Source organism: Bubalus bubalis, chromosome X (genome assembly GCF_019923935.1).
Source record: "Bubalus bubalis isolate 160015118507 breed Murrah chromosome X, NDDB_SH_1, whole genome shotgun sequence".
Classification (NCBI taxonomy): Eukaryota; Metazoa; Chordata; class Mammalia; order Artiodactyla; family Bovidae; genus Bubalus; species Bubalus bubalis.
In genome coordinates this window covers 29259138-29285179 of record NC_059181.1, presented here as the reverse complement: position 1 = coordinate 29285179, position 26042 = coordinate 29259138, and the positions used below count along the sequence as shown (strand labels likewise).

Genomic DNA, 26042 nt, shown 5'->3' with positions numbered 1-26042 from the left:
TAATATCCAAAATATATAAACAGTTGATATAACAGTTTAAAAAAAATCAAGAAAAAGATGGGAGGAAGACTTAAATACACATTTTTCCAAAGAAGACATACAAATAGCTGAGAGGCAAATGAAATGATGTTCAACACCATTAATCATCATATGAATGCAAATTTAAACCACAATGAGGTATTATCTTATACCTATCACAAGGGCTATGATCCAAAAGGAACAGAAGTAACAAATGCTGGTGAGCATGCAGACATGATCTATGCACTGTTGGTGGGAATATCAATTGGTGCAGCCACCATGGATAACAGTAAGGAGAGTCCTCAAAATCTAAAAGCAGAACTAACACATGACCCAGCAATCCCACTCCTGGTTGTGTATCTGAAAAAAAAAAAAAAAAAAAAGAACCCACTAATTTGGATGGTCTCCATCACGTACTCGATGCTTGTCTGAGTCTAAGGGTTTCCACTGCTCGTCCCCCCTTCCCCTCCAGCCTCATCTACTCTCTGCCAGTGACCCCACCCCAGTCCAACCTCCCTGTTTATTAAGAAGGCACCTGTGACTGGCACAGCCAGTGTGAGAAGAAGAGATAGTCCTTCCCAGCCACCAGATAATCAGGAGTTTTGGCCAGACCTTTGAGCACACACTGAGACAGTGAGGAGTCAGACAAAAAGCACAGACTGTGGCACTGAAATGGATTAATAAGGAACTTAGTGATGTGGCCAGTGACCCTCCAGCACAAGATTCTGCAGGTCCAGTTGGGGATGATACACTTCATTGGCAAATCACAATTACAAAAAAGAACGGCAACCCATATCAAGGCAGTTTATTCTCTGTGACAATTCATTTTCCTAAAGACTACCCGTTCATACTACCTAAGGTTGCATTTGCAACAGAATTTATCATCCAGACATGAACACTAATGGCAACACTCGGTTCGCTACTCTAAGATCACTGTGGTCTCTTGCTTTCATGATTTCTAAAGTTCTGGTATCCATTTGTTCACTGCTATGTGATCTGAACCCAGATGATAGCCTACCCAGTGCCAGAGGTTGCATAGATCTATAAAACAGAAATAAGTACAAAAGAATTTTTCAGGAATGTACTCAGAAGTATGCCATGTGATGCTACCTTAAGTCAGAATAACCTGCATTGAAGCTTGAATTAACTTTCAGTTCAGTTCAGTTGTTCAGTCCACTCTTTGCGACCCCATGAATTGCAGCATGCCAGGCCTCCCTGTCCATCACTAACTCCCGAAGTTCACTCAGACTCACATCCATCGAGTCAGTGATGCCATCCAGCCATCTCATCCTCTGTCACAGTCTTTTCCAATGAGACAACTCTTCACATGAGGTGGCCAAGGTACTGGAGTTTCAGCTTTAGCATCATTCCTTCCAAAGAACACCCAGGACTGATCTCCTTTAGAATGGACTGGTTGGATCTCCTTGTAGTCCAAGGGACTCTCAAGAGTCTTCTCCAACAGCACAGTTCAAAAGCATCAATTCTTCGGCGCTCAACTTACTTTAAATTACTGCTAAAAATGAAAAAAAAAAAAAACCCACTAATTTGAAAAGATCCACACACACACAATGGCATATTACTCAGTCAGAAAAAAGAATGAACTTTTGCCATTTTCAAGAACATGGATTGATTGGAAGGCATTATGTTAACTGAAATATGTGAGATAGAGGAAGACAAATGCTGTATAATTCCATTTATATGGAGAATTAAAAAATAAAACAGACTAGGGAGATGAAGCAGACTCACAGCGAACAAGCTAGTAGTAATTACCAGGGGAGAGTAGCAAGGGGAGGGTAAGGGCAGGCATAGAAGATTAAGAGGTGCAAACTCATATGTATAAAATAGATAAGCTACAAGGATATATTGCAAAACAAGGGGGATATAGCCAATATTCTATAACAACTATAAATGGAACATAACATTTACAAATTGTGAATCACTTTGTTGTGTCCTTGAAACATAAAATATTGTACATCAACTATGAAAATGAAGTGAAAGTGTTAGTTGCTCAGTCTTGTTCAACTCTTTTTGACCCTAAGGACGGTAGCCTGCCAGGCTCCTCTATCGATGGAATTCTCCAAGTAAGAATTACCCACTGGAGTGGGAAACCATTCCCTTCTCCAGGGGATCTTCCTGACTAAGTGATCAAACCCAGGTCTCCTACATTGCAGGCAGATTCTTTGCCATCTGAGCTACCAGGGAAGCCCACAACAACTATACCTCACTTTAAATATATATATATATTCTCCCAAATCATCCCACCCTCTCCCTCTCCCACAGAGTCCAAAAGACTGTTCTATACATCAGTGTCTCTTTTGCTGTCTCGTATACAGGGTTATTGGGACGACCCAGAGGGATGGTATGGGGAGGGAGGAGGGAGGAGGGTTCAGGATGGGGAACACATGTATACCTGTGGCGGATTCATTTTGATATATGGCAAAACCAATACAATATTGTAAAGTTAAAAAATAAAATACAATTTCAGTAAATATTCTCTCAGGAACTTTCACATATACAATACAGTATTATGAACTATGCGCTTCCCTGGTGGCTCAGTGGTAAAGAATCTGCCTGTTGAGCAGGAGATGCGGGTTCAATTCCTGGGTGGGGAAGATGCCCTGGAGGACGACACGGCAACCCAATCCAGTATTCTTGCATGGAAAATTCCAAAGACAGAGGAGGCTGGCAAGCTACAATCCATGGGGTTGCAGAGAGTAGGAAACCACTTGGCCACTAGCAACAGCAACGATTAACTACAGTCACAATGCTGTACATTATATCCCTGCTGCTGCTGCTGCTGCTACGTCGCTTCAGTCGTGTCCGACTCTGTGTGACCCCATAGACGGCAGCCCACCAGGCTCCCTCATCCCTGGGATTCTCCAGGCAAGAACACTAGGGCTTCTTTATTTTGTAAGTGAAAGTTGTGAATGTTTATGCCATTTGGACACTTACACCCATTTCATCCATCCTCCAACCCTCTCCTGTGACAACCGCCAATCTGCAACATGATGGACCTAGAGATCATTACTGATTGAAGTGACTCAGACAGAGAAGGAGAAATATTATATGACATATCTTAGATGTATAATTTAAGAAGAGATGATACAAATGAATTGAACTACAAAATAGAAAGACTTACAGTCTCAGAGAACAAATTTATGGTTGCCGCTGGGGAAGGATGTGGGACAGGGATAGTTAGGGGATTTCTGATGGACATGTACACACTGCTATATTTAAAATGGATAAGCAACAAGAATGTACCTTGTAACACAGGGAACTCTGCTTAGTATTATGTGGCAGTATTGATGGAGGTTTGGGGGAGAGTGGATACCTGTATATGTATGGCTGAGTCCCTTCACTGTTCACCTGAAAACTGTCACAATATTGTTAATTTGCTATACCCCAACACAAAATAAAAAAGCTAAAATTTTACAAACACTGTGCCTGCAGTGCAAGGGCTGTGAGTTCAAACCCTGGTTGGCGATTTAAGATCCCATGTGCCACATAGCAAACCAATCAACAAAATATCACCACAGAAAAAGTGATGGGGATCCATGAAAGAAATAATTGATAACCTAGATTTTATTCCCTTCAAACTTCTGCTCTATAAAAATACATCAAGAGAACAAGAAGATGAGCCATAGTCTGGGAGAAAATATTTGCAAAAGACATATCTGATGAAGGCTCTAATCTAATATATACAAGGAATTCTTAATATTAATAAGAAGAAAACATCTAATTAAAAAATGGACAAAAGATAGGAATAGATACCTTGCCCAGGAAGATACAGAGATGGAAAACAAGCATATGGAAAGATGCTCCACATCATATACCATTAGGGAACTGCAAATTAAAAAAACAAGCAAATACCACGACATCCCTTTCAGAATGGCCAGCATTCAAAGGACTGACAACACCAAATGCTGGTAAGGATGTGAATCAACAAGAACTCTCATTCCTTGGTGGTGGTGATGCAAAATGGTAGAGCCACTTTGGAAGACAGTTTGCAAGTTTCTTAGTAAACTATACATATTCAACACTGCTGGTAGGAATATAAATTGGTACAGCCAATTTGCAGGGAAAACAGTGTAGCAGTTCCTCAAAAAATCAAAAATAACTCATAATACTTTCCGCAATTCCACTACTATCCAAAGGAACTGAAATCAGGACCTCGAAGAGAGCTCTGCACTCCCATGTTCATTGCAGCACTACTCACAATGGCCAAGAAAGGGAAGCAGCCTAGGTGTCCAGTGACAGATGAATGGATAAAGAAGATGCAAAATATACATATAATGGAATACCATTCAGCCTTAAAAAGAAGCTAACCTCTCCAGTTATGACAGCGTGCATAAACCTAGAGGACCTTCTGCTACAGTGAAATAAGCCAGACACAGAAGGACAAATACTGCATGTCATTTATATGAAGAATCTAAAATGGTCAAAGTCAAAAAAACAGAGAGCAGAGTGGTGGTTACCATGGTCTATGGGAGGGTGAATGAGAAGGAACTGTAGACTTAAAAAACATTCACAGTCTATACATGAGACAGGGTGTTCAGGGCTGGTGCACTGGGATGACCCTGAGAGATGGGATGGGGAGGGAGGTGGGAGGGGGGTCAGGAAAGGGAACAATGTACACCCATGGCTGATTCATGTCAATGTATGGCAAAAGCCACTACAATATTGTAAATAGCCTCCAATTAATATAAATAAATTAAAAGAAAAAAAAAAAAACATTCACAGCCTAAAAGCTGACAGGTATGTTCTCTTTGGTACAAACATTTAGGACTTCATCCCAGGAGGCAGCGTCTCGAGTAACCCTGAGAGAACTGCTCCAAAGAAGGGAGGGGAGGAGCCAGGTTACATAGAAGTTTTGCAACAAAGGGCAGGTAGTCTGAATATCAAAAGATTATGATAAATGAAGGAAAACCAGATAACCCTGGTTAAGGAATTTAGCCCTTTTCCATATATGGAAAGATGCAAGAATCGGGGCTCACTGAAATCATTCCTTTGATATGAACTTCACATATCTGGGGCCCGTATCCTGTATTTTTACATCCTGTGTTCCCTCAGGGTTCACCATCCGTGGTGGCTGCAACTGTTGATAACTGACAGTGTTTATTCACTGATACAGCAGGCAGTATTCCAATTTTCAGTATTAATCAAAAGTTACAAAGTTTAATTATACAAAATGAATAAGTTCTAGGGATCTACTACATAATATAGAGATTATAGTTAAGAATACTATATTGTACACTCTCTAAGAGGTCAAATCTTATGGCAAGTGTTCTTATCCCAGACATAAAACATAAAGGGTGAGAAGGCATCTGTCAAAATGGCCATCATCAAAAAGTCTATAAACAATAAATGCTGGAGAGGGTGTGGAGAAAAGGGAACTCTCTTGCATTGTTGGTGGGAATGTAAATTGATACAGCCTCTATGGAGAACAGTATAAAGTTTCCTTAAAAATTCGGACTAAACTACCACATGACTCAACCATCCCACTACTGGGCATAAACCCTTAGGAAACCATAACTGAATAAGACACATGTACTCCAATGTTCATTGCAGCACTATTTATAACAGATAGGCCACAGAAGCAACCTAGATGTCATCACCTGAATGGATAAAGAATTCTGGTTTCTGTATACAATGAAGTACTACTCAGCCATAAAAAGACCATATTTGAGTGAGTTCCAATGTAGTGGGTGAACCTAGGGCCTATTATACAGAGTGAAGAAAGTCAGAAAGAGAAATATAAACATCGTATCCTGACACATATACATGGAATCTAGGAGACAGCATTGATGAATGTATTTGCAGGGCAGGATGGAGATGCAGACGTAGAGGACAGACTTGGTGACACAGGGGTGGACGAGAGGGAGGGACAAACCGAGAGTAATACTGAAACATACACATTACCATATGGAACATCGACAGCAAATGGGGATTTGCTGTGTGATGCAGGGAGCTCAAAATGGTGCTCTGTGATAATCTAGATGGGTGGGGAGGAGTGGGAGGTGGGGGGATGTTCAAGGGGGAGGGGACATATGTATACCTATGGCCGATTCATGTTGATGTATGGCAGAAACCAACACAATATTGTAAAGCAACTAAACTCCGATAAAAATAAACTTAAAAAAGGATGAGAGGGAAATTTTGGAGGTAATGGATATGTTTATGGCATAAACTGTGGTGGTCATTTCACAGGAGTAGACTTTTCTCCAAACTCATCAATAAATAAATCAGAAAAATACTGGTTAGCAAGGAAACCTAGCATATCCCAGTTAAGAGTATGCCACTGAAGGTCACCATGAGGTAGACACCCTCAGTGGATGTAACACAAAGCTCCAAAATGTTTCAAAGGCCCCAATCTTACCTATCTCTCACTTGACCTTTTTCATAAACCACTCCCACTTTCATTCATTTAACCACCCAAAAGTGTCTATTCCTTCCCAATTGCTTGCCAAATTACAGTCAAGATAACTTGATTTCAATTATTATTATTTTTTTTAGTGGCGTGGGCTCTGGCACCCCCACCCTGAGGGCAGAGTACGCCAGTCCAGCGACTTCAAGTTATCATCCCACCTCAGGGGAGTGCCACCCTGATTTCTGGGAAACTCCACAGACAGAAGACAACATGAATAAACCATCTAATCTGCACAGGGTTTCCCTGTACTGGAATGAGAGCACAGGACACATTCCATGCCAGCTTCACATGATTTCTCTCTGATTTACTCACAATCCCAGGCAGACTCAGAAAATGCTGCAGGTTTGGGTCTCCACCCCCAAAGGAAAGTCCATATCACAATTGAGTCATACAAATTTTTTGGTTTCCAGTGCTTTCATAAAATTTATGTTTATACTATACTATAGGTTATTAAGTGGGCAATAGCATTGTGCCTCAGAACAATATAGATGTCTTAAATAGAAACACCTCTTTGCTAAAAGAAAAAAGATGTTAACCATTATCTGAGCCTTCACTGAGTCCATCATTTTTGCTGCTGAGGGTGTGAACACTGCAAGAGGTATCAAAACGTGACACACAGACATGAAGTGAGCAAACGGTGTTGGAAACATGGAGCCGAAAGACTTGCTGGAAGCAAGGTTGACTGACACAAACTTTTAATTTGGTAAAGAAAAAGAACAAAGAAAAGAAAAGCAGTACCTGTGAAATACAATAAAGCAACGTGCAACAGAGTGAAGTGTGCCTGTGACTGTTAAGGGCAGTTTCCCATCCCAGGCTTTGTCTTTAAACTATGCGGCCCACCATGTGAGAACCTGGTCCCTGGTCACGATTACCACAGCCTCATCCAGCCCACCATGCACACAACTTATATTTACTTCCCACCGAAAGACTTATGCTTTCCCGAGGCCCACCACTACCTTGCATCAGGGAATTCACATTTGACTGCTGTCATGTCACCATTTCCTTTACATGACAGCTGCTTCTCGACTCTATAATTTTATGGTGAGTGGCTAGATCTTTTTCTCAGCTCTCCAAGTACTAGCATGGAGTCTTCTATGAGCAGAGGCTCAATTACTGTTTAGGGAATAAATGAGCCTGTGAGCATGAGGATGAATTTCTTAGAATTTAATTTTACATTTTTGAATTAACGAAGCATACATGGTCACTTATAATTTTGTAAAACACAATTAGGAAAAATGAGGAAACAAAATACCATCCATCTTACATTCCCTCTATTTCTTGATCCCACATATTTTACTGCTTAACTTTTTCAAATTTTCAAGGAAATAACATATTGCAATGCTATGCTATCTTGAACCAGCTTACTAAATAAGATGGAAGCTTCCCCATTTGCTTTACACAATATAAAAATCTCTTATCCTTAAGACTGATAAACAACAGTAAGTGTGATTCATGAATTCATACACTTAGATTATAGGCTAGATAAACTTTCATTTAGTAGCAACATTTGAAAAGCAGCAAGAACATAAAAACATAGATTTATTTCTAAATTCCCTATACACTACAGAAACACCAAGGTATTTTACACTATGAACCCTTGGTGAGGTCCAGTCCTATACTACTTGGAACACTGACTCCTTTCTTGAGCCTCAAAGTGCAGAATTTGCCTCAGCTTCACTATGTATGGAAGGAACTGCTGGAGGAACACTGGGACATCCGCTGGCTTAGGCCCTCTCTTCCTCATCTTTCAAAGCCTCTTCATACCAAAAGTGGAAGGCACTGGGATCCAAACAGTTAATCCTGGCCAGGAACTCCAGGACTCTCATCTTGCTGTTTCAGTGTGTGCTCTTGGACCCCACAGGAACTCATAGCATGCTGGATCACTGCCAGGCACTTGCCGATATTCCAAATACTTCAGCTGCACCAAATCTTGGGTGATGAGCTTCTTGGGCTCCCCAACTAAGAAGTGCCTCTCCCCAGCATAGATATTCATCTTACCCAGGAAATCCCAGATGTCTTCCTCTGTGACGCAGTTGCCCTTAATGAAGATCACACCCAGGAGATTCATCAGGAGACCGGTCTTGGGAAAACCCCTGCCACGGTGCACGATCCCATTGCGGGGGAGATTCATCTTGCTGACAAGGACATAAGAATGCTTGGCAGTGTTGTCTTTCTTCATGTCAATACCAAATACCACCTCCATGCGCTCAGAAGCTCTTTTGAGGATCCTGGGGAATCTATGTGGTACTTTTTATCGATGATCTTCAGTATATGCACGTTCCTAATGGGCTTTTTCATCTTATATATGCATTAACAGGAACTACACCAACAGACTCGTTGGCCTGGTTAGTGAGTGTCTTCCAGACCGCACATTGGAGAGAGGGGCCTGAGAGGAATTATGTGTTTTCCCAAATTTCCCAAGGGCTCTTTTGGATGATCTTGTGGGAGAAACACCTGCAGGCACAGTGGTGGTGGTCAGGGCCCTCCGAGGACTCTTGAGATGGTTACCAGACCTAGCACCGGACTTTCCCTTAGCATCAACCCCAGGACCAGGATTGGAAGAAGATGAGAGTGCTTCCATCGTGGTGGCAGTGACCTGAGTGCCCCTCAGATCCTGGGTGCCATGCTGAGCCTGGCGGCGTTTCTCACAGGTGTGGAGCTTAGCCTTCTTACCCCGAGGCATGGTGACTGTGGTCAGGACAACAGGCAGGAGTGCAGGTAGAACAGCACGTGATCTGGGCAGAGAGGAGAGAGGATGAGAGGGTGTGAGTGCCCGCGGCAGGGAGGCACCACTCGGCCTTTAAGAAGGCCCACTCTGCAGGTTTCCATGTGGGCACTGCTCTACAAACCCAGAGGACTCCTGATCTGATCACCCTGTCCTCTTGAGAACTCTGTCAAAATAATTGAGACTCAGGCTGCAGCCTGCCAGCCTTGCCAGCTGCCTCCTGGGGCTGAGGAGCAGTGGGCCAGTCCTTGAGGTTAACCCTTTCCATTCTGGAGGGTGGGGGTCCTCTCAGTTCATATTCAGGACAATCGTATCAACTTTCGGCAGGCGCAGGGCCCCCTCCTCTGTGCGGCTCTAAGCTTTTACCCCAGAGGCTGGTCCTCATCTTCCTGTGATACCTGAAGAAGTGAAGAGGTACCTCAGCCCAGTGTCCCTGGCAGGGGGCATCCACAGCAGTCAGCTCTAGGGAACTCTGTCCTGGGCTCACTGGGGTTTTCCGTCCTCTTTCAGGGTCTTTCCTTGGCTCTAGGTAGAGCCTTGGACACCCGTGTCTGCTGCCCTGGTGTACTCCTCTCAGACAAAGGCTCTCATCAATCCCATACCATCAGAATGGAGGGTTCACATACACCTGACTTCCATGCCTGGGCTTCTCAGGGCTGTGCAGTGGGTGAGGGTGGTGCAGAGGGTACTCTCTATTGATTCCCCTGTTGGTGGGTGAGTGCAATCATCAGTTCCTTTAGGGTCCTCACCCTGACTCCTCTGAAGCCCTGGGCCTCCTACCTTGGCATAATTGAGGTCATTCACTTAGTCCACCACCCTCGCTTCTCTGAACTCTCCAGACAGAAGTGAGAAGACCGCTCATCTTCACAGATACTCTAGGTTTCTGCATGGAAAAGGGCCAAAATTTATGACAACTTACATTTAGAGTCGGTGTCCACCTTAGTCCTTGCTCAGGTGTGGGTAGAACTCAGGACTCCTCCCACCAATAACCTGGGTAGTTCAGCCTCAGAGCAAAGTCCTGAATACCACGAGTCCCTGGAGGGGCAGTGAGGGTACTACATATGTGACTACCCCCTCGCCGGAGCCTCCCAGATACATAGCCGCTCTGCTTTATGATACCACCCCTAAATGGGGAGGGGTCCCCAGTCAGTACTTAGGGCACTCACTTCACTGCAGTCAGGACTGAGGTATCCTCCATCTGCAAGCAGGGGCTACTTCTGACCAAAGCCCTCCCATCCCTGAGACTTCCTGGGCTGAATTCAGTTTTATGGCTCTGCCGGGGCTTCCCAGGGCTTACAGCAGCAGTGAGACTTGGTGTGGCCCTCTTTGTTATGGGCTGAGTGGCCCCTGCCTCAATCCTGACTCAGTCTTCACCTTGACTCTGGACCAGCACTTGGAATCCACCCTCCACTGGCCAGAGGCCAGGCCCTCGACCCGAAGTCTGTACTTCCTGGAAACTGTAGAACAGAAGTCAGGATGACTCATATCCCACCATGATGCTCAGGGTCTCAGACAGTACAGTAGGGGTGGGGGAGAATCTGGGTGGGCGTGGTTGTTCTGTGGTCCTCATTTGGCATCCCCATCTTCCTATCTATCAGAGAATAACACACCTTCCTTTACTGAACTGTGTCCACAAGCGTCCAAACAAAGCTTCACCTCCTAGAGTTCAGCGGGAAGTCCGGGAATTGAGTGCAAGGGTGCTGCTTTCTGTCACCATCTTTACTGCCCGTGGCCTGTTAGCATTCAGGGCTCTCCCTGTGACTGGATAACTCCAGGGCCTAGGTTTCCTTCATTACAAGAATCAAGTAATCTCTTAGATCTTAAAGAAGCTCTTAGATCAAGATTTACCAAAGAAGTAAGCCTAACAGCGTTGTAGGAACCGTCCCCTGCTGACCACAGAGGCGAGACTTTATGGGTTTTGCTTTGTTACAGGAGGGGCAACGGTCCCTTGACTCCACATTCAGGTCCTCACCTTGCCTTCAGGTCAGTCCTGGGAATCCACTCTCGTTTAAACAAACACCCTGAACAGCAGTCAGAGCTCATTGCCACCAGCACGGAAGTTGGGGGGAGCCAATTCCAGTGATGGCTACCCTGTGTGGGATCTCTGAGGGATGATGGCAGGGGCAGGGCTCTGTGGGGATCCCATCGTTCAGTGTTCAGCAGTCCCTGGGTCATCCCTTAGGGTCCTCCCTGCACCGTCTGTCAGAGCCTGGGACCCTTTGCACTATGGACTTGAGTCCTCCTGCCCCCAAACCAAGCCCTCACCTCTCTGAGTCCCTAGTGGGGAATCAGGGCACTTCTCTGAGCATCTCTCCTTGACAGAGGGAGCGCCACTCGGTGAGCCTTCCTCCTTGGTGGGAGAGACCCTCTCATCAGCACTGATGGTCCTCATTTTCCCGATGGTGATGGCCAAGATGCCACCCTCCTCAGAATTGAGGTTTGATCCTGATAGAAAAGGCCTTTCCCTCACTGAGACCAGACAGAAATGAAGAGGCTTCTCATCCTTATAATTCTGCCTAGAGCCTCTGGGGTTAAGAATAGGGGCAGGGGTCTGTAAAGCCTCCTCATTTGTGGGTCTAGTGATACTTCTCTCTTCACTCAGGGACCTCACCATGGTCCTGGCCAGTCCTGGAACCTGATCCTCCAACCTGAGATTCTCCCTCTACTGAACTGAGGCCATTCTTTTTTGACCTCACAGAGAACTACAAGGCTTATAAGAGGGAATGTCCTGTCTGGGCAATCTAGGCCTGAGAGCAAATTTGGGCAGGTCTCTGAATGACCTATATTTTAGGGTGGTTGTTCCTCCAGTCCTCACTCATGTGGGCCCTCATTTTGTCTATCTCTTGGATTAAATGATTCCTGGGGAACACCACATGCCTGTAAAATCTTGAGAAGTGTCCCTAATGCAAACCTTACAGTTTCATGTCCCAGACTTGAGGTGAGATGGGGAATTGCCACAGAAGGCAGGGGGCAGGATCAGGTACGTTCAGAGAAAAATGCTGAACCATCTTTTTGGGAGGTGGGAGGAGGATTCAGGATGGGGGGGCACATATGTACACCTGTGGCTGATTCATGTCAACGTATGGCAAAAACCACCAAAATATTGTAAAGTAATAAGCCTCCAATTAAAACAAACTAATATTTTAAAAAAGGCAGAGTCAGACTCTTATGTGAATTGTTTTAATTGATTTATAGGCATACCTTTAAAAAATTGTACTTCACTTAATCATAATTCACAAATACTGTGTTTTGTTACAAAATGAAAGTTTATGGTAACCCTGCATTGAACATGTCTAAGGTACCATTTTCCCAAAACCATGTGTTCACTTGGGGTCCCTGTGCCACATTTTGTTACTTCTTTAAATATTTTAAACTCTTTCCTTATTTTATTTCTTATGGTGCTCTGATCAGTTCTCTTTGTTACATTGTAACTGTATTATAATTTAAGATTGCTGCTACTGCTGCTAAGTCGCTTCAGTCATGTCCGACTCTGTGCGACCCCACAGATGGCAGCCCACCAGGCTCCCCTGTCCCTGGGATTCTCCAGGCAAGAACACTGGAGTGGGTTGCCATTTCCTTCTCCAAATTTAAGATTAAGGTATGTATAGTTTTTAGACATTTTCCAGTAGGTGTACAATAGGGTTAACAACTTTTATAAGCACTGGGAAACCCTGAAATTCCTGTGATTTACTTTATGTCAATATTCACTTTATTGCAGTGATCTAGAACCCTACCCACCATATCTGAGATATGCGCACATTTCTAAAGGAAAGGAGCAGTCCAATATGGTTTTCTGCTATTTTGACCGAAGTTCTCTGACACTGCATAGAGAGACGATCTTATTGTCACTATCATCTATTTCTCCTCCTTATTGCTGTCATTTCCTGAGGTAGCCTTCAAGGCTTTCTGCCTAAAGAAGTGTAATGGAGTATATCCCGAGTCCTTACTTTTATCCCAAGATACATTTGAGTGTTAAGGAACACAAGCTCTGCTTAGGGTCAAGAGGAGTCTAACAGTGTCGGATCTAGAGGAATTCAGAGAGGAATCTAATTCCAGGCCTATCAGTCACTAGTGTTCCCCAGCAAGGGCTCACTGCCTGATGCACCTAGAAGCCAATACTATGGAACAGGCTTTTGGGAGAAAAAAATTATTCCAAGGTTGAATGGCAAGAAGACATGAGGCAGGGCTCTCAAATCTGTCTCCTCAATCCAGAGTTTGGGGTAAAATTAAAGGATTTAGGGGAACTTCCAGAGAAGGCAATGGCAACCCACTCCAGTACTCTTGCCTGGGAAATCTGATGGACAGAGGAGCCTGGTAGGCTGCAGTCCATGAGCTAAGAGTCAGGCACGACTGAGTGACTCCACTTTCACTTTCACTTTCATGCATTGGAGAAGGAAATGGCAACCCACTCCAGTGTTCTTGCCTGGAGAATCCCAGGGACGGGGCAGCCTGGTGGGCTGCTGTCTATGGGGTCGCAAAGAGTCGGACCTGACTGAAGCAACTTAGCAGCAGCAGCAGGGGAACTGCAAACTTGGAAGCTAATTGGCTAGTCTTGAATTAGTTCATGTAAGCTATTCATGCTGCTAGAAGCCAGATTTTCCATATTGAAGGACTTCATACAGTTCTCCCATGGCAACATTCCTACTCTGAGAGTTCCACAGGCTGAACCCTCTTGGTTCGGGGGTCATCCTGGAAACAGGGGCTCCTTTTTGCACATGCCCAGTGCTGTCTCTAAAAATAATTCAAGGTTGCATTAACCAACAACTTGTTTTAAGGAAGCAAAACAAGTTTAAATTGGTCGATGTTTTATGTTTCAATCCCCTCCATCTCTCTTTGTACATTCTTCAATCTTGCGGGAAATCATTCTCAATTCTCTGAAAAGTGAAAGAGAAGTCACTCAGTTGTGTCTGACTCTTTGCGACCCCATGGACTGTAGCCCACCATGCTTCTCCATCCATGGGATTTTCCAGGCAAGAGTACTGGAGTGGGTTGCCATGATAATCCCAGGTCTCAAATCTTTGTACCAACCAGACTGGAGTATTATATAAGCATTGACAAGGTTGGATTAATTGGTATTTAAGAAACGTAATTATCAGAGATTTAACTTCCTTCACATGTCTCTTTATAGGCTATTGCTTTAAGTTTGGAGTTTGGGTGCCTGGATGGACTTTTATTCCTATTGGGTTAGCTGTCTTGGCTCTTCCTGGCCACTCATCAGCCCCAACTGCTCTGCAGTTGACAGATTTCTTCCACTGTAGTGCTCAAAATAGTTTACATCTTGGCCAGCAAACAGAGCCTGGACAATCTGCCTCAACCAATGCTTGATGCCTCTTCACAGCCTTCATGGATTGCAGCCAACATCAACCAGCACTCTTATTAGGAAATTGAGGTCTCTGGATGACGCAGAAATGTTGGCTTCCCCTGGAAAACCCTTGCATTCATAAGAGCTGTAGGAAAGCCATCAGGACTTATCTATCTTGGCTCAGAGCACTTTGTTACTTTCAGAAGAAAAAGGGGAAAACTAGAGGCATCTCTCCTTAATTTAGGACCCAATTCCATCTCCTAGTTTGGTTTCTGGGAAGCCTTGGCTGTATGAATTCTCTGGAGAAGCCACTAAAACGAATAGACAGTCTCAAAAGTGACCAGCTTGGATCTGAGGATTCACTTAAAGAACCTTGATAAGTTTTGCATTAGAGGTGGCTGTCCAACTGTAGCTTGAGAGTTACACATGCTACCCAACTTCGAAGAAATCTGTCCCACCAGTTCCAAGACTGGAGCCCATTTGGTCAGAGGCTCCTAATATTTCTGCCCTGCCATGTGCTGAGGGCATGCTTGTCTACTGAAAAGGTCCAATGGAATTTCAGGCTCTGTCTCACTCTCCACCTTGAAAATCTTACCTAGTGAGGAGGAGGGTGAAAGAGTTATTGCATCACATTGAAGAAAGTGAAAGAGGAAGCTGTTTTATTTTTTTTTTAATTTAATTTTATTTTTAAACTTTACATAATTGTATTAGTTTTGCCAAATATCAAAATGAATCCGCCACAGGTATACATGTGTTCCCCATCCTGAAGCTGTTTTAAACTCAGTCAGAGCTTAGTTTCAGAGAGCAATTCAGGCACACATACATTTAACACCAATTTTCTCACCCTCTTTCTGAGCATGTTGTGGTTTAATCTTTCTGGTAGATGACCAAAACATTTTATCCCTCCAGCAGACAAGCAAATCTAGACGTCTGAGCAATTTGCAGGTGGAATACATTCACCTCAAGCCTCTGTGTAGCCTGTGGCTTTAACATCACAACCAGTGGCTGTTTCTCCTGGTAAAATTTCATTTTTAACATCACACACACACACACACAAAAGCAATTCAATTCTAACTCCCTGCTATTCTGGCTGATACAAAAGAGGACTAGACGTTTTAGTGAGGAAACACCAGAATGTGTCCAATTGTATAAAATTCCTCTAACATGGGCTTATGGTATGTTCTTCTGCGGGGGGAGAATTTTCCTGCATTACACTCCCTCATTTTACCTTTATGCCCTCACCACAACAAGGTAATCAGGGCTGGTTTCATTAAGAATACACTTATGTGAAATTCAAAGGATCATAGGAGACTACTACAAACAACTATATGCAAATAAAATGGACAAACTAGAAGAAATAGACAGATTCTTAGAGGTACAGCCTTCCAGGACTGAACAAGGAAGAAATAAAGAATATGAACAGACTGATCACAAGTATTGAAATTGAAACAGTGATTTAAAAATTTCCAATAAAAAGTCCAGGGCCAGATGCTTTCACAGGTGAATTCTATCAAATAGTTAAAGAGTTAGTACCTATCCATGTCAAACTCTTCCAAAAACTTGCAGAGGAAGGATTACTCCCAAGCTCATTCTACGAGGGCACCATCACCCTGATAGAAAAATGAGAGAACCACCAAAAAAAAGAAAGAAAATTACAGGCCAATATCACTGAAGAACATAAATTCAAAAATAGTGAATAAAATACTATCAAAGCAAAAAAGAAAGTCTCTTCAATAAGTGGCACTCTGGAAACTGGACAGCTACATGGAAAAGAATAAAATTAGAACACTCTCTAATACCATACACAAAAATAAACTCAAAATGGATCAAAAACTGAAATGTAAACCCAGACACTATAAAACTCTCAGAGGTAAACCTAGGAAAAACACTCTTTGACATAAATTGCAGCAGTTATTTTTTTTCTTTTAGCAATGATTTTTGATCCACCTCGTAATCAAAATAAATAGGTAGCATCTAATTAAAATTAAAAGCTTCCACAAAGCAAAAGAAACCATAAACAAAAAGAAAGCTCATAGAATGAGAGAAAATATTTGCAAATAAATTAAACAACAAGGGATTAATCTGCAAAATATATAAAAGGTTCATACACTCTGTCAAATAAACAATCCAGCCATCAATGAGCAGCTGATATAAACACTCCTTCAAAGAAGAAATACAGATGACCAAATAGCACATGAAAAGATGCCCAGCATCACTAATTATCAGAAAAATGCAAATCCAAACTATAGTGAGGTATCACCTCACACCAGGCAGAATGGTCATCATCCCCAAATCTACAAATAATAAATGATGGAGTGGGGAAAAAAGGGAACACTCTTGCACTCTCGGTGGGAATGCAAATTGACACAGCCACTATGGAGAACATTATGGAAGTTCCTTGAAAAACTAAAAATAGAGTTACCATATGATCCAGTAATCCCACTCCTGGCACATATCCAGAGAAAACTATGATTCATAAATATACATGCACCCAATCTTCATTACAGCACTATTTACATTAGCTAAGACATGGAAGTAACTTAAATGTCCATCTACAGAGGAGTGAATAAAGCAGATGTGGTACATATATACAATGGAATATTATTCAGCCATAAAAAAGAAATAATGCCATTTTCAGCAACATGGATGGACCTAGGGAATGTCATACTAAGTAAGACAGAGAAAGACATATCATATGATATCAATCATACGTGGAACCTAATTTTTTTTTTTAATGACATAAATGAACTTGTTTACAAAAGAGAGACAGACTTCTGGATATCAAAAACAAGCTTGTGGTTACCACTGGAAAAATGTTGGTGAGGGATACTTTAGGAGCTTGAGATAGACATACACAACTCTTGTGTCTGAGTCCTCATGACTCCATAGATTGTAGCTCACCAGACTCCTCTGTCCATGGAATTTTCCAGGCCAAAATACTGGAGTGAGTTGACATTTCCTGCTCTAGGGGATCTTTCCGATCCAGGGATTGCACCCACTTCTCGTGTCTCCTTCATTGGTAGGTGGATTCTTTACCACTGAACTACCTGGAAAGTCCACATACACAACTACTGTGTATAATGCTGCTGCTGCTAAGTTGCTTCAGAATAACCAAAAAGTACCTACTGTATAGCAGAGGGAACTCTACTCAATATTCTGTAATAACCTGTATGAGAAAAGAATCTGAAAATGAATGAATATATGTGTAGGTATAACTAAATCACTTTGTTAAACACCTGAAACTAACACATTATAAATCAATTGTACTACAATAAAATAAAACAGAAAAATCATTTTACCATAATATCCAGCATCTGAATCCCGGGCATATATCCAGAGAAAACCATAATTTCAAAAAGGTGCAAGCACCCCAATGTTCACTACAGCCTTATTTACAATAGCCAAGATATGGAAGCAACCTAAATGTCCACCAACAGAGGATTAGATAAATACATGGTCCATAAACACAAAGGAACATTACTCAGCCATAACTAAGAATGAAAGAATGCAATTTGCAGCAACATGGATGGACCTAGGGATTGTCATACTAAGTGAAGTAAGTCAGGCAAAGACAAATATACCCCTCATATGTGGAATCTAATTTTAAAAAGTGATAAAATGTACTTATTTACAAAACAGAAAGAATTACGGACATTGAAAACAAAATTTTGGTTACTAAAGGGGAAACACAGTGAGGGAAGGATAAAACAGGAGCTTGGGATAAACTTGCACCTCTATATATAAAATAGATAACCAATAAGGATGTCCTGCATAGCACAGGGAACTCTAATCAATTTTCTTTGATAACCTATATGAGAAAAGAAACTGAAAATGAATTAATGTATGTATATATATAACTGAATCACTTTGCTATACACCTGAAACTAAAACAACATTGTAAATCAGCTTTACTCCAATAAAATTTTTAAAAATAGACTATCTGGGCATGCATCTAACAAAAACCATAATTTGAATAGGAACAAGTACCCCCGTGTTCATTGCAGCACTGTCTACAATAGCCAAGACATGGAAACAACCTAAAGGTCCATCAACAGATGAATAAGATGTGATACATAAATGCAATGGAAGAATACTCAGCCATAAAAAAGAATGAAAGAGTGCCATTTTCAGCAACATGGATGGACCTAGAGATTGTCATACTGAGTGAAGTCAAAGACAAAATACCATAGTATATTGCTCATAGGTGCAATCTAATTTTTAAAAATGACACACATGTAATTATTTACAAAACAGAAATACACTCACACAATTTGAAAACAGACTTATGATTACCAAAAGGGAAGCTTTGGTGGGAGGGTTACATTAGAAGCTTGAGATGAACATACACACACCACCAATATAGAAAATAGATAACCAAACAGGACCTCCTATATAGCATAGGCAACTCTACTCAATATTCTGTAATAACCTATATGGGAAAAGAATCTGGAAAAGATTGAATATATGTGTAACTGAATCACTTTGCTGTACACCTGAAACTAACACAAAAATGTAAATCAACAATTTTCCAATAACTTTTTTTTAAAAAAATAGAATATCCATCTGTCACAATATCTCTGGGCCATCACCTTAGGCATGGGGAAAAAACCCCATCACCTCCATAAAGCAAGGTTTCCAGTCCAGGAGCAAGGTGTTTTATCTCCCGATTCAGAGGACCCTCATTAATATCAGGTTTAATAAAGTTTTGTCACAGTCAACCAAAAGCCAACTCCTATTAACCAATCCCAACACAGCAGACATAGACAAACAGGCAAGTAAATCCAAAGGCCTGGGACCTTAACCCAGTATTCGGACCTCTAACCCAATCCTTTGAGTACCTCAGCAGGTTCTCTAACCCATGGTTGTAGCCTTAGGATTCTAACCAAATGGAATAAACTCCCCTAGGTGGGACTCTGTCCCACAGTGTTGTTGTCATTCTTCAGTTGCCCTGTCATGTCCGACTCTTTGCGACTCCATGGACTGCAGCACGCCAGGCTTCCCTGTCCTTCACTATCTTCTGGGGTTTGCTCAAATTCAAGTCCATTGAATTGGTGATGCCATCCAACCATCTCATCCTATCTAACCCACAGTCCTGACAAGATTACTAGACTACAGGCACATTTTAACCACATTTAGCACATTTAGCTACAGGGACATTTTAATGAATTTACTCACCCCAAAGATATCTTATCCAGGAGCTGTTTCTTTTTTTAAAAGTGAAAGGGGCCTGAGGATCCCGGAGTGCCATGGCGAGGAAGCAAGAACACGAGAGATGACTCTAGACAAACTCAGTCGAGGTGGCCACTCAGGGTGGGTGCCGAGAACCCACACTCTGCCAGGGGCTACAGTGCCTCAGGCAGATGGTCACAAGTCCTAAATCTCAACTGGGCTGTTGTAACTCACTGAACATGGGCTCACTGACAGATGCGCACAGAAGCCAATACAAGAACTTTTGAGAAAAGAGATTTACTGCAAGGCCGACCAGTGCAGGAGGCAAGGTTTCAAATTTCTCTTCAATCCAGCAGCCTGGGTGCAATCTAAGTGAAGTGAAGTGAAAGTTTCTCAGTCGTGTCCAGCTCTTTGCGACCCCATGGACTATACAGTCCATGGAATTCTCCAGGCCAGAATAATGGAGTGGGTGGCCTTTCCCTTCTCCAGGGGATTTTCCAAACCCAGGGATCGAACCAGGTCTCCCGAGTTGCAGGCAAATTCTTTACCAGCTGAGCCACAAGGGAAGCCCCCGAAATCTAAGGGGTCAGGGGAATTTCTAACTTGAAAGCTAATTGGCTAGTCTTCAATTAGTCCGTTTCAGCTACTCAGGTTACAGGAAGCCAGGTTTTCCTTATTGAAGGATTTCTCACTTTGTAAATGGCCCTCGGGGCAACATTTCTCTTCTCTGAGTTTTGCAGACTGAAGATCTTGGCTCCGGGGTCATCCTGAGGTCATATGTTCCTTCTTGGACACATGCAGTTCTTTCTTTGTAAAATGACTCAAGGTGTGATTAATCAACAATCTATTTGAGAAGGTCAAACCAGTTTAAGCTGGTCAATTGTTTCACATGCTGTTTCACTAGCCCCCTGAACTCCAGCACATTACCCAAACTCCAAGACAAAGAAAATCACAGTGAACTAAAATGTTGCCTATCAAGGACAATCATGTAACATTCACACCAGAGGACATAACATAAAATGTGCTTGAGGTAGAATCTTTTCCAGTTGGAAACAACTCAAAATTCTTAGAATTTTTGTCACTGACCAGTATCTTCCCTCCCAGCTACCCTTTCATCTAAATAGTCAATATTTCTGCGTATTTCAGTTAGTCAGCTCAGTCGCTCAGTCGTGTCCGACTCTTTGCGACCCCATCAATTGCAGCACGCCAGGCCTCCCTGTCCATCACCAACTCCTAGAGTTCACCCAAACTCATGTGCATCAAGTCAGTGATGCCATCCAGCCATCTCATAGTCTGTCGTCCCCTTCTCCTCCTGCCCCCAATCCCTCCGAGCATCAGGGTCTTTTCCAATGAGTCAACTCTTCACATGAGGCGGCCAAAGTATTGGAGTTTCAGCCTCAGAATCAGTCCTTCCAATGAACACCCGGGCCTGGTCTCCTTTAGCATGGACTGGTTGGATCTCCTTGCAGTCCAAGGGACTCTCAAGAGTCTTCTCCAATACCACAGTTCAAAAGCATGAATTCTTTGGTGCTCAGCTTTCTTCACAGTCCAACTCTCACATCCATACATGACTACTGGGAAAAACGATAGCCTTGACTAGACGGACCTTTGTTGGCAAAGTAATGTCTCTGTTTTGAATATGCTATCTAGGTTGGTAATAACTTTCCTTCCAAGGAGTAAGTGTCTTTTAATTTCATGGGGGCAATCACCATGGCTGCAGTGTTTTTGGAGCCCCAAAAAATAAAGTCTGACACTGTTTCCCCATCTATTTCCCATGAAGTGGTGGGACCAGATGCCATGATCTTAGTTTTCTGAATGTTGAGCTTTAAGCCAACTTTTTCACTCTACTCTTTCACTTTCATCAAAAGGCTTTTGAGTTCCTCTTCACTTTCTGCCATAAGGGTGGTGTCATCTGCTTATCTGAGGTTATTGATATTTCTCCCGGCAATCTTGATTCCAGCTTGTGCTTCTTCCAGCCCAGCATTTCTAATGATGTACTCTGCATATAAGTTAAATAAGCAGGGTGACAATATACAGCCTTGACGAACTGCTTTTCCTATTTGGAACCAGTCTGTTGTTCCATGTCCAGTTCTAACTGTTGCTTCCTGACCTGCATATAGGTTTCTCAAGAAAGCAGTTTCTCAGAAGTGCAGCAGCTATGAAGAACTGCGCAGAAGCATGGCCAAGAGGAGCTACCCCACACCCAAGGTCGGGGGCGGTGGCCAAGAGGAGCAACCCCACGTCCAAGGGGCAGTGGGGCTGAGAGGAACTACTACATGTTCAAGGTCAGGAGGGGTGACGTCGTCCAAGGTAAGGAACGGTGGCTTCATTTTGCTGGAGCAGCCATGAAGAGATACCCCATGTCCAAGGTAAGAGAAACCCAAGTAAGATGGTAGATGTTGCAAGAGGGCATCAGAGGGCTGACACACTGAAACCATAATCACAGAAAACTAGTCAATCTAATCACATTAGGACCACAGCCTTGTTTAACTCAATGACACTAAGCCATGCCCGTGGGGCAACCCAACATGGATGGGTCACGGTGGAGGGGTCTGACAGAATGTGGTCCACTGGAGAAGGGAATGGCAAACCACTTCAGTATTCTTGCCTTGAGAACCCCATGAACAGTATGAAAAGGCAAAATGATTGGATACTAAAAGAGGAACCCCCCAGGTCGGTAGGTGCCCAATACGCTACAGGAGATCAGTGGAGAAATAACTCCAGAAAGAATGAAGGGATGGAGCCAAATCAAAAACAATACCCAGTTGTGGATGTGACTGGTGATAGAAGCAAGGTCCGATGCTGTAAAGAGCAGTATTGCATAAGAACCTGGAGTCTTAGGTCCATGAATCAAGGCAAATTGGAAGTGGTCAAACAAGAGATGGCAAGAGTGAACATCGACATTCTAGGAATCAGTGAACTAGAATGGACTGGAATGGGTGAATTTAACTCAGATGACCATTATATCTACACTGTGGGCATGAATCCCTTAGAAGAAATGGAGTAGCCATCATGGTCAACAAAAGAGTCCAAAATGCAGTACTTATATGCAATCTTAAAAACGACAGAATGATCTCTGTTCGTTTCCAAGGCAAACCATTCAATATCACGGTGATCCAAGCCTATGCCCCAACCAGTAACGCTGAAGAAGCTGAAGTTGAACGGTTCTATGAAGACCTACAAGACCTTTTAGAACTAACACCCCAAAAAAAGATGTCCACGTATTTAAGTACCAACAAAAAAACCTAGAACTTGCCTAGAATTTGCCCAATTACACACAAGATAAAATAATCGAATACCTTCTTAATGGAGAGGTCTCAGGCTCCCTCAACCCAGGGTAAAGGTCACCAGTCCGGGAGACTTTGAACTCTCTGAGGCCCTCCATCTGAGGATCTGGCCGAGCTCACCACTCCCACTGTCTCTCTAGCCCATGGCTACTTCACTTAAAATGACCTCTCACTGATGGCTTTGCATTTTTCTAAGGCTCCAAACCTAGACAGTGTATTAAAAACAGAGACATCACTTTGCCAACAAAGGTCACTATAGTCAAAGGTATGGTTTTTCCAGTAGTCATGTACGGATTTGAGAGTTGGACCATAAAGAAGGCTGAGTGCCAAGTAATTGATGCTTTCTAACTGTGGTCTAAAAAGCCTCTTGATGAAAGTGAAAGAGGAGAGTGAAAAAGTTGGCTTAAAGCTCAACATTCAGAAAACCAAGATCATAGCATCTGGTCCCATCACTTCATGGGAAATAGATGGGGAAACAGTGGAAACAGTGTCAGACTTTATTTTGGGGGGGCTCCAAAATCACTGCAGATGGTGATTGCAGCCATGAAATTAAAAGACACTTACTCCTTGGAAGGAAAGTTATGACCAACCTAGATAGCATATTCAAAACAGAGACATTACTTTGCCAACAAATGTCCGTCTAGTCAAGGCTATGGTTTTTCCAGTAGTCATGTATGGATGTGAGAGGTGGACTGTGAAGAAAGCTGAGCACCAAAGAATTGATGCTTTTGAACAGTGGTGTTGGAGAAGACTTGAGAGTCCCTTGGACTGCAAGGAGATCCAACATTCTGAAGGAGATCAGCCCTGGGTGTCCTTTGGAAGGAATGATGCTAAAGCTGAAATTCCAGTACTTTGGCCGCCTCATGTGAAGAGTTGACTCATTGGAAGAGACTCTGATGTTGGGAGGGATTGGGGGCAGGAGAAGAAGGGGACGACAGACGATGAGATGGCTAGATGGCATCACTGACTCGATGGACGTGAGTTGGAGTGAACTCTGGGAGTTGGTGATGGACAGGGAGGCCTGGCTTGCTGCAATTCATGGGTCGCAAAGAGTCGGACACGACTGAGAGACTTAATTGAACTGAAGTGTGGTCTTGCAGAAGACTTGAGAGTCTCTTGGACAGCAAGGAGATCAAGCCAGTCCATCCTAAAGGAAATCAACCCCGAATATTAATTTAAAGGACTGATGCTGAAGCCCCAATACTTTGACCACTTGATGCAAAGAGCTGACTCATTGGAAAACACCCTGATGCTAGGAAGGAAAGATTGAGGGCAGGAGAAGAAGGGAGTGTAGAGTTTGAGAGAACTCTTGGATATAGTGAAGGGCAGGGGGGCCTGGTGAGCTGCAGTCCATGGGGTCACAAAGAGTGGGACATGACTTAATGACTGAACAACATCAAGGCTCCAAACTGCCTCACCACAGGCCATTTACACTTGCTTTCAAATCCAACTGTCTGCCTACCTTATCCCTGCTTTTGACTTGTTCTTTCAGCAGTCCCCAACCTTTTTGGCACCAGGGACTGGTTTCGTAGAAGACAATTTTTCCACAGACTGGGAGTGGGGGATAGTTTTGGGATAATTCAAACACATTACATTTATTATGAACTTTATTTCTAATCTAAATGCCCCTACTGCTGTCACAGGAGGTACTGGTCCAAAGCGTGGATGGTGGGAATCCCTGCTTGTGATCTATATTTACAATATATGCTTACAACATGTCCATTACCTCCAAAGTTTCCTTCTACCCTCATTATTTATTTACTCATTTATTTTTTTGGAGGTGGGGAGGAACAAGAACAATTAATGTAACATCCACCCTTTCGGAAAATCTTTAAGTATCCAATATAGAATTGTTAAATATAAGCTCTATGCTACACATTACATTTGTAGAAATTATTCATCTTATATTACTGAAAATCTGTGTCCTTTGGCAATCACTTCCTCATTACGCCTCCTCCCAGGCCCTGGCAATCACCATCCTACCCTGCTTCTATCAGTTTGCCTGTTTTAGATTCCTCATTTAAGTGGTATCATGTATTTGTCATTCTGTGTCTGGCTTATTTCACTTAACATAATGTGATCTAGGCATCTCTATTACTGCAAATGACAAAGTTTCCTTCTTTTTAAGGCTGAATAATACTCCATTATGGGCTTCCCAGGTAGCTCAGTGGTAAATAATCCACCTGCCAATGCAGGACACACAGGAGACTTGGGTTTGATCCCTGGATTGTAAAGATCCCCTGGAGGAGGAAATGGCAACCCACTTGTAGGAGGTAACCCATTGGAGAAGGAAATGGCATCCTCCCGTGGAGCAGGAAACAGCAACCCCCTCTAGTATTCTTGCCTGGAGAATCCCATGGACAGAGGAGCTTGGATTCCACGGGGTCAGAAAAGAGTTGGACACAACTGAGCAACTGAGGACACACACTCTAACTACACAACACTCCATGATATGTATGCACCATATATTTATCCGTTGATTCATCAAAGGACATTTAGGCTGCTTCCCTGTCTTGATTATTGTGAATAATGCTGCAACAAATATGGGAATGCTGATATCTCTTGGAGAGTGTAATTTTAACTCCTTTGGATAGATACCCAGAAGTGGGTTTGATGAATCATATGGTAATTCAATTTTTAATTTTTTGAGGAACCTCAATACTGTTTCCAACAGTGGCTTCACCCATTGACATTCTCACTCTCTAACAGTATAAAAGAGTTTTCCTAATGCTTTCACTTACTCTCTATTGGAGAGAGAGCAAGACAATCAACTTTTCAAATTAGTGTGTGGTAAAAACACTTAACATCAGATCTACTCACTTAAATATTTAGGCACACAATACTGTAATGTTAAATATAGGCATAATGTTGCACAGCAGATCTCTGGAATTTATTCATCTTGCATAACTGAAACAATATACCAAGTGAAAAGCAATTGCCCATTTCTCCCTGCCCTGGGCCTTCTGTGTTTCTATGTGTTTAAAGACTTTAGATACCTCATATAAGTGGAACCATGCAGCATTTGTCCTTCTGTGACTGGCTTATTTCATGTAGAATAATGTCCCTGTGGTTTCTCCATGTTGCCTCATATAACAGGATTTCTTTTATTTTTAA

At 42.8% G+C, this 26042-nt stretch overlaps 2 protein-coding genes and 2 pseudogenes across 7 annotated transcripts in view; 1 reads left to right on the top strand and 3 right to left on the bottom strand.

Moving 5' to 3' along the window:
- The window catches only part of LOC112582139 (melanoma-associated antigen B2), a 119099-nt gene that overhangs the window by 9610 nt on the left and 83447 nt on the right, over window positions 1-26042 (bottom strand). For 3 of the 6 annotated variants that reach the window (XM_045164568.1, XM_045164570.1, XM_045164569.1), the window contains exon 1: window positions 7402-7451. The exons of 2 other annotated variants lie outside the window; for them this stretch is intronic. In XM_045164568.1, coding sequence (XP_045020503.1) covers window positions 7402-7436 — 35 coding nt within the window. In that variant the 5' untranslated portion in view covers window positions 7437-7451. Of the gene's footprint in view, window positions 1-1128; window positions 1290-7401; window positions 7452-26042 lie in introns of those variants that run through there. One more of the 6 variants, XM_045164573.1, reaches the window with a different exon arrangement.
- Window positions 1-26042, bottom strand: part of LOC123331936 (melanoma-associated antigen B2-like) — a 175316-nt gene that overhangs the window by 103773 nt on the left and 45501 nt on the right. The gene's annotated exons all lie outside the window — the stretch shown is intronic.
- Window positions 298-1129, top strand: LOC112582733 (annotated as a pseudogene).
- On the bottom strand, window positions 7604-20126 carry LOC112582298 (annotated as a pseudogene).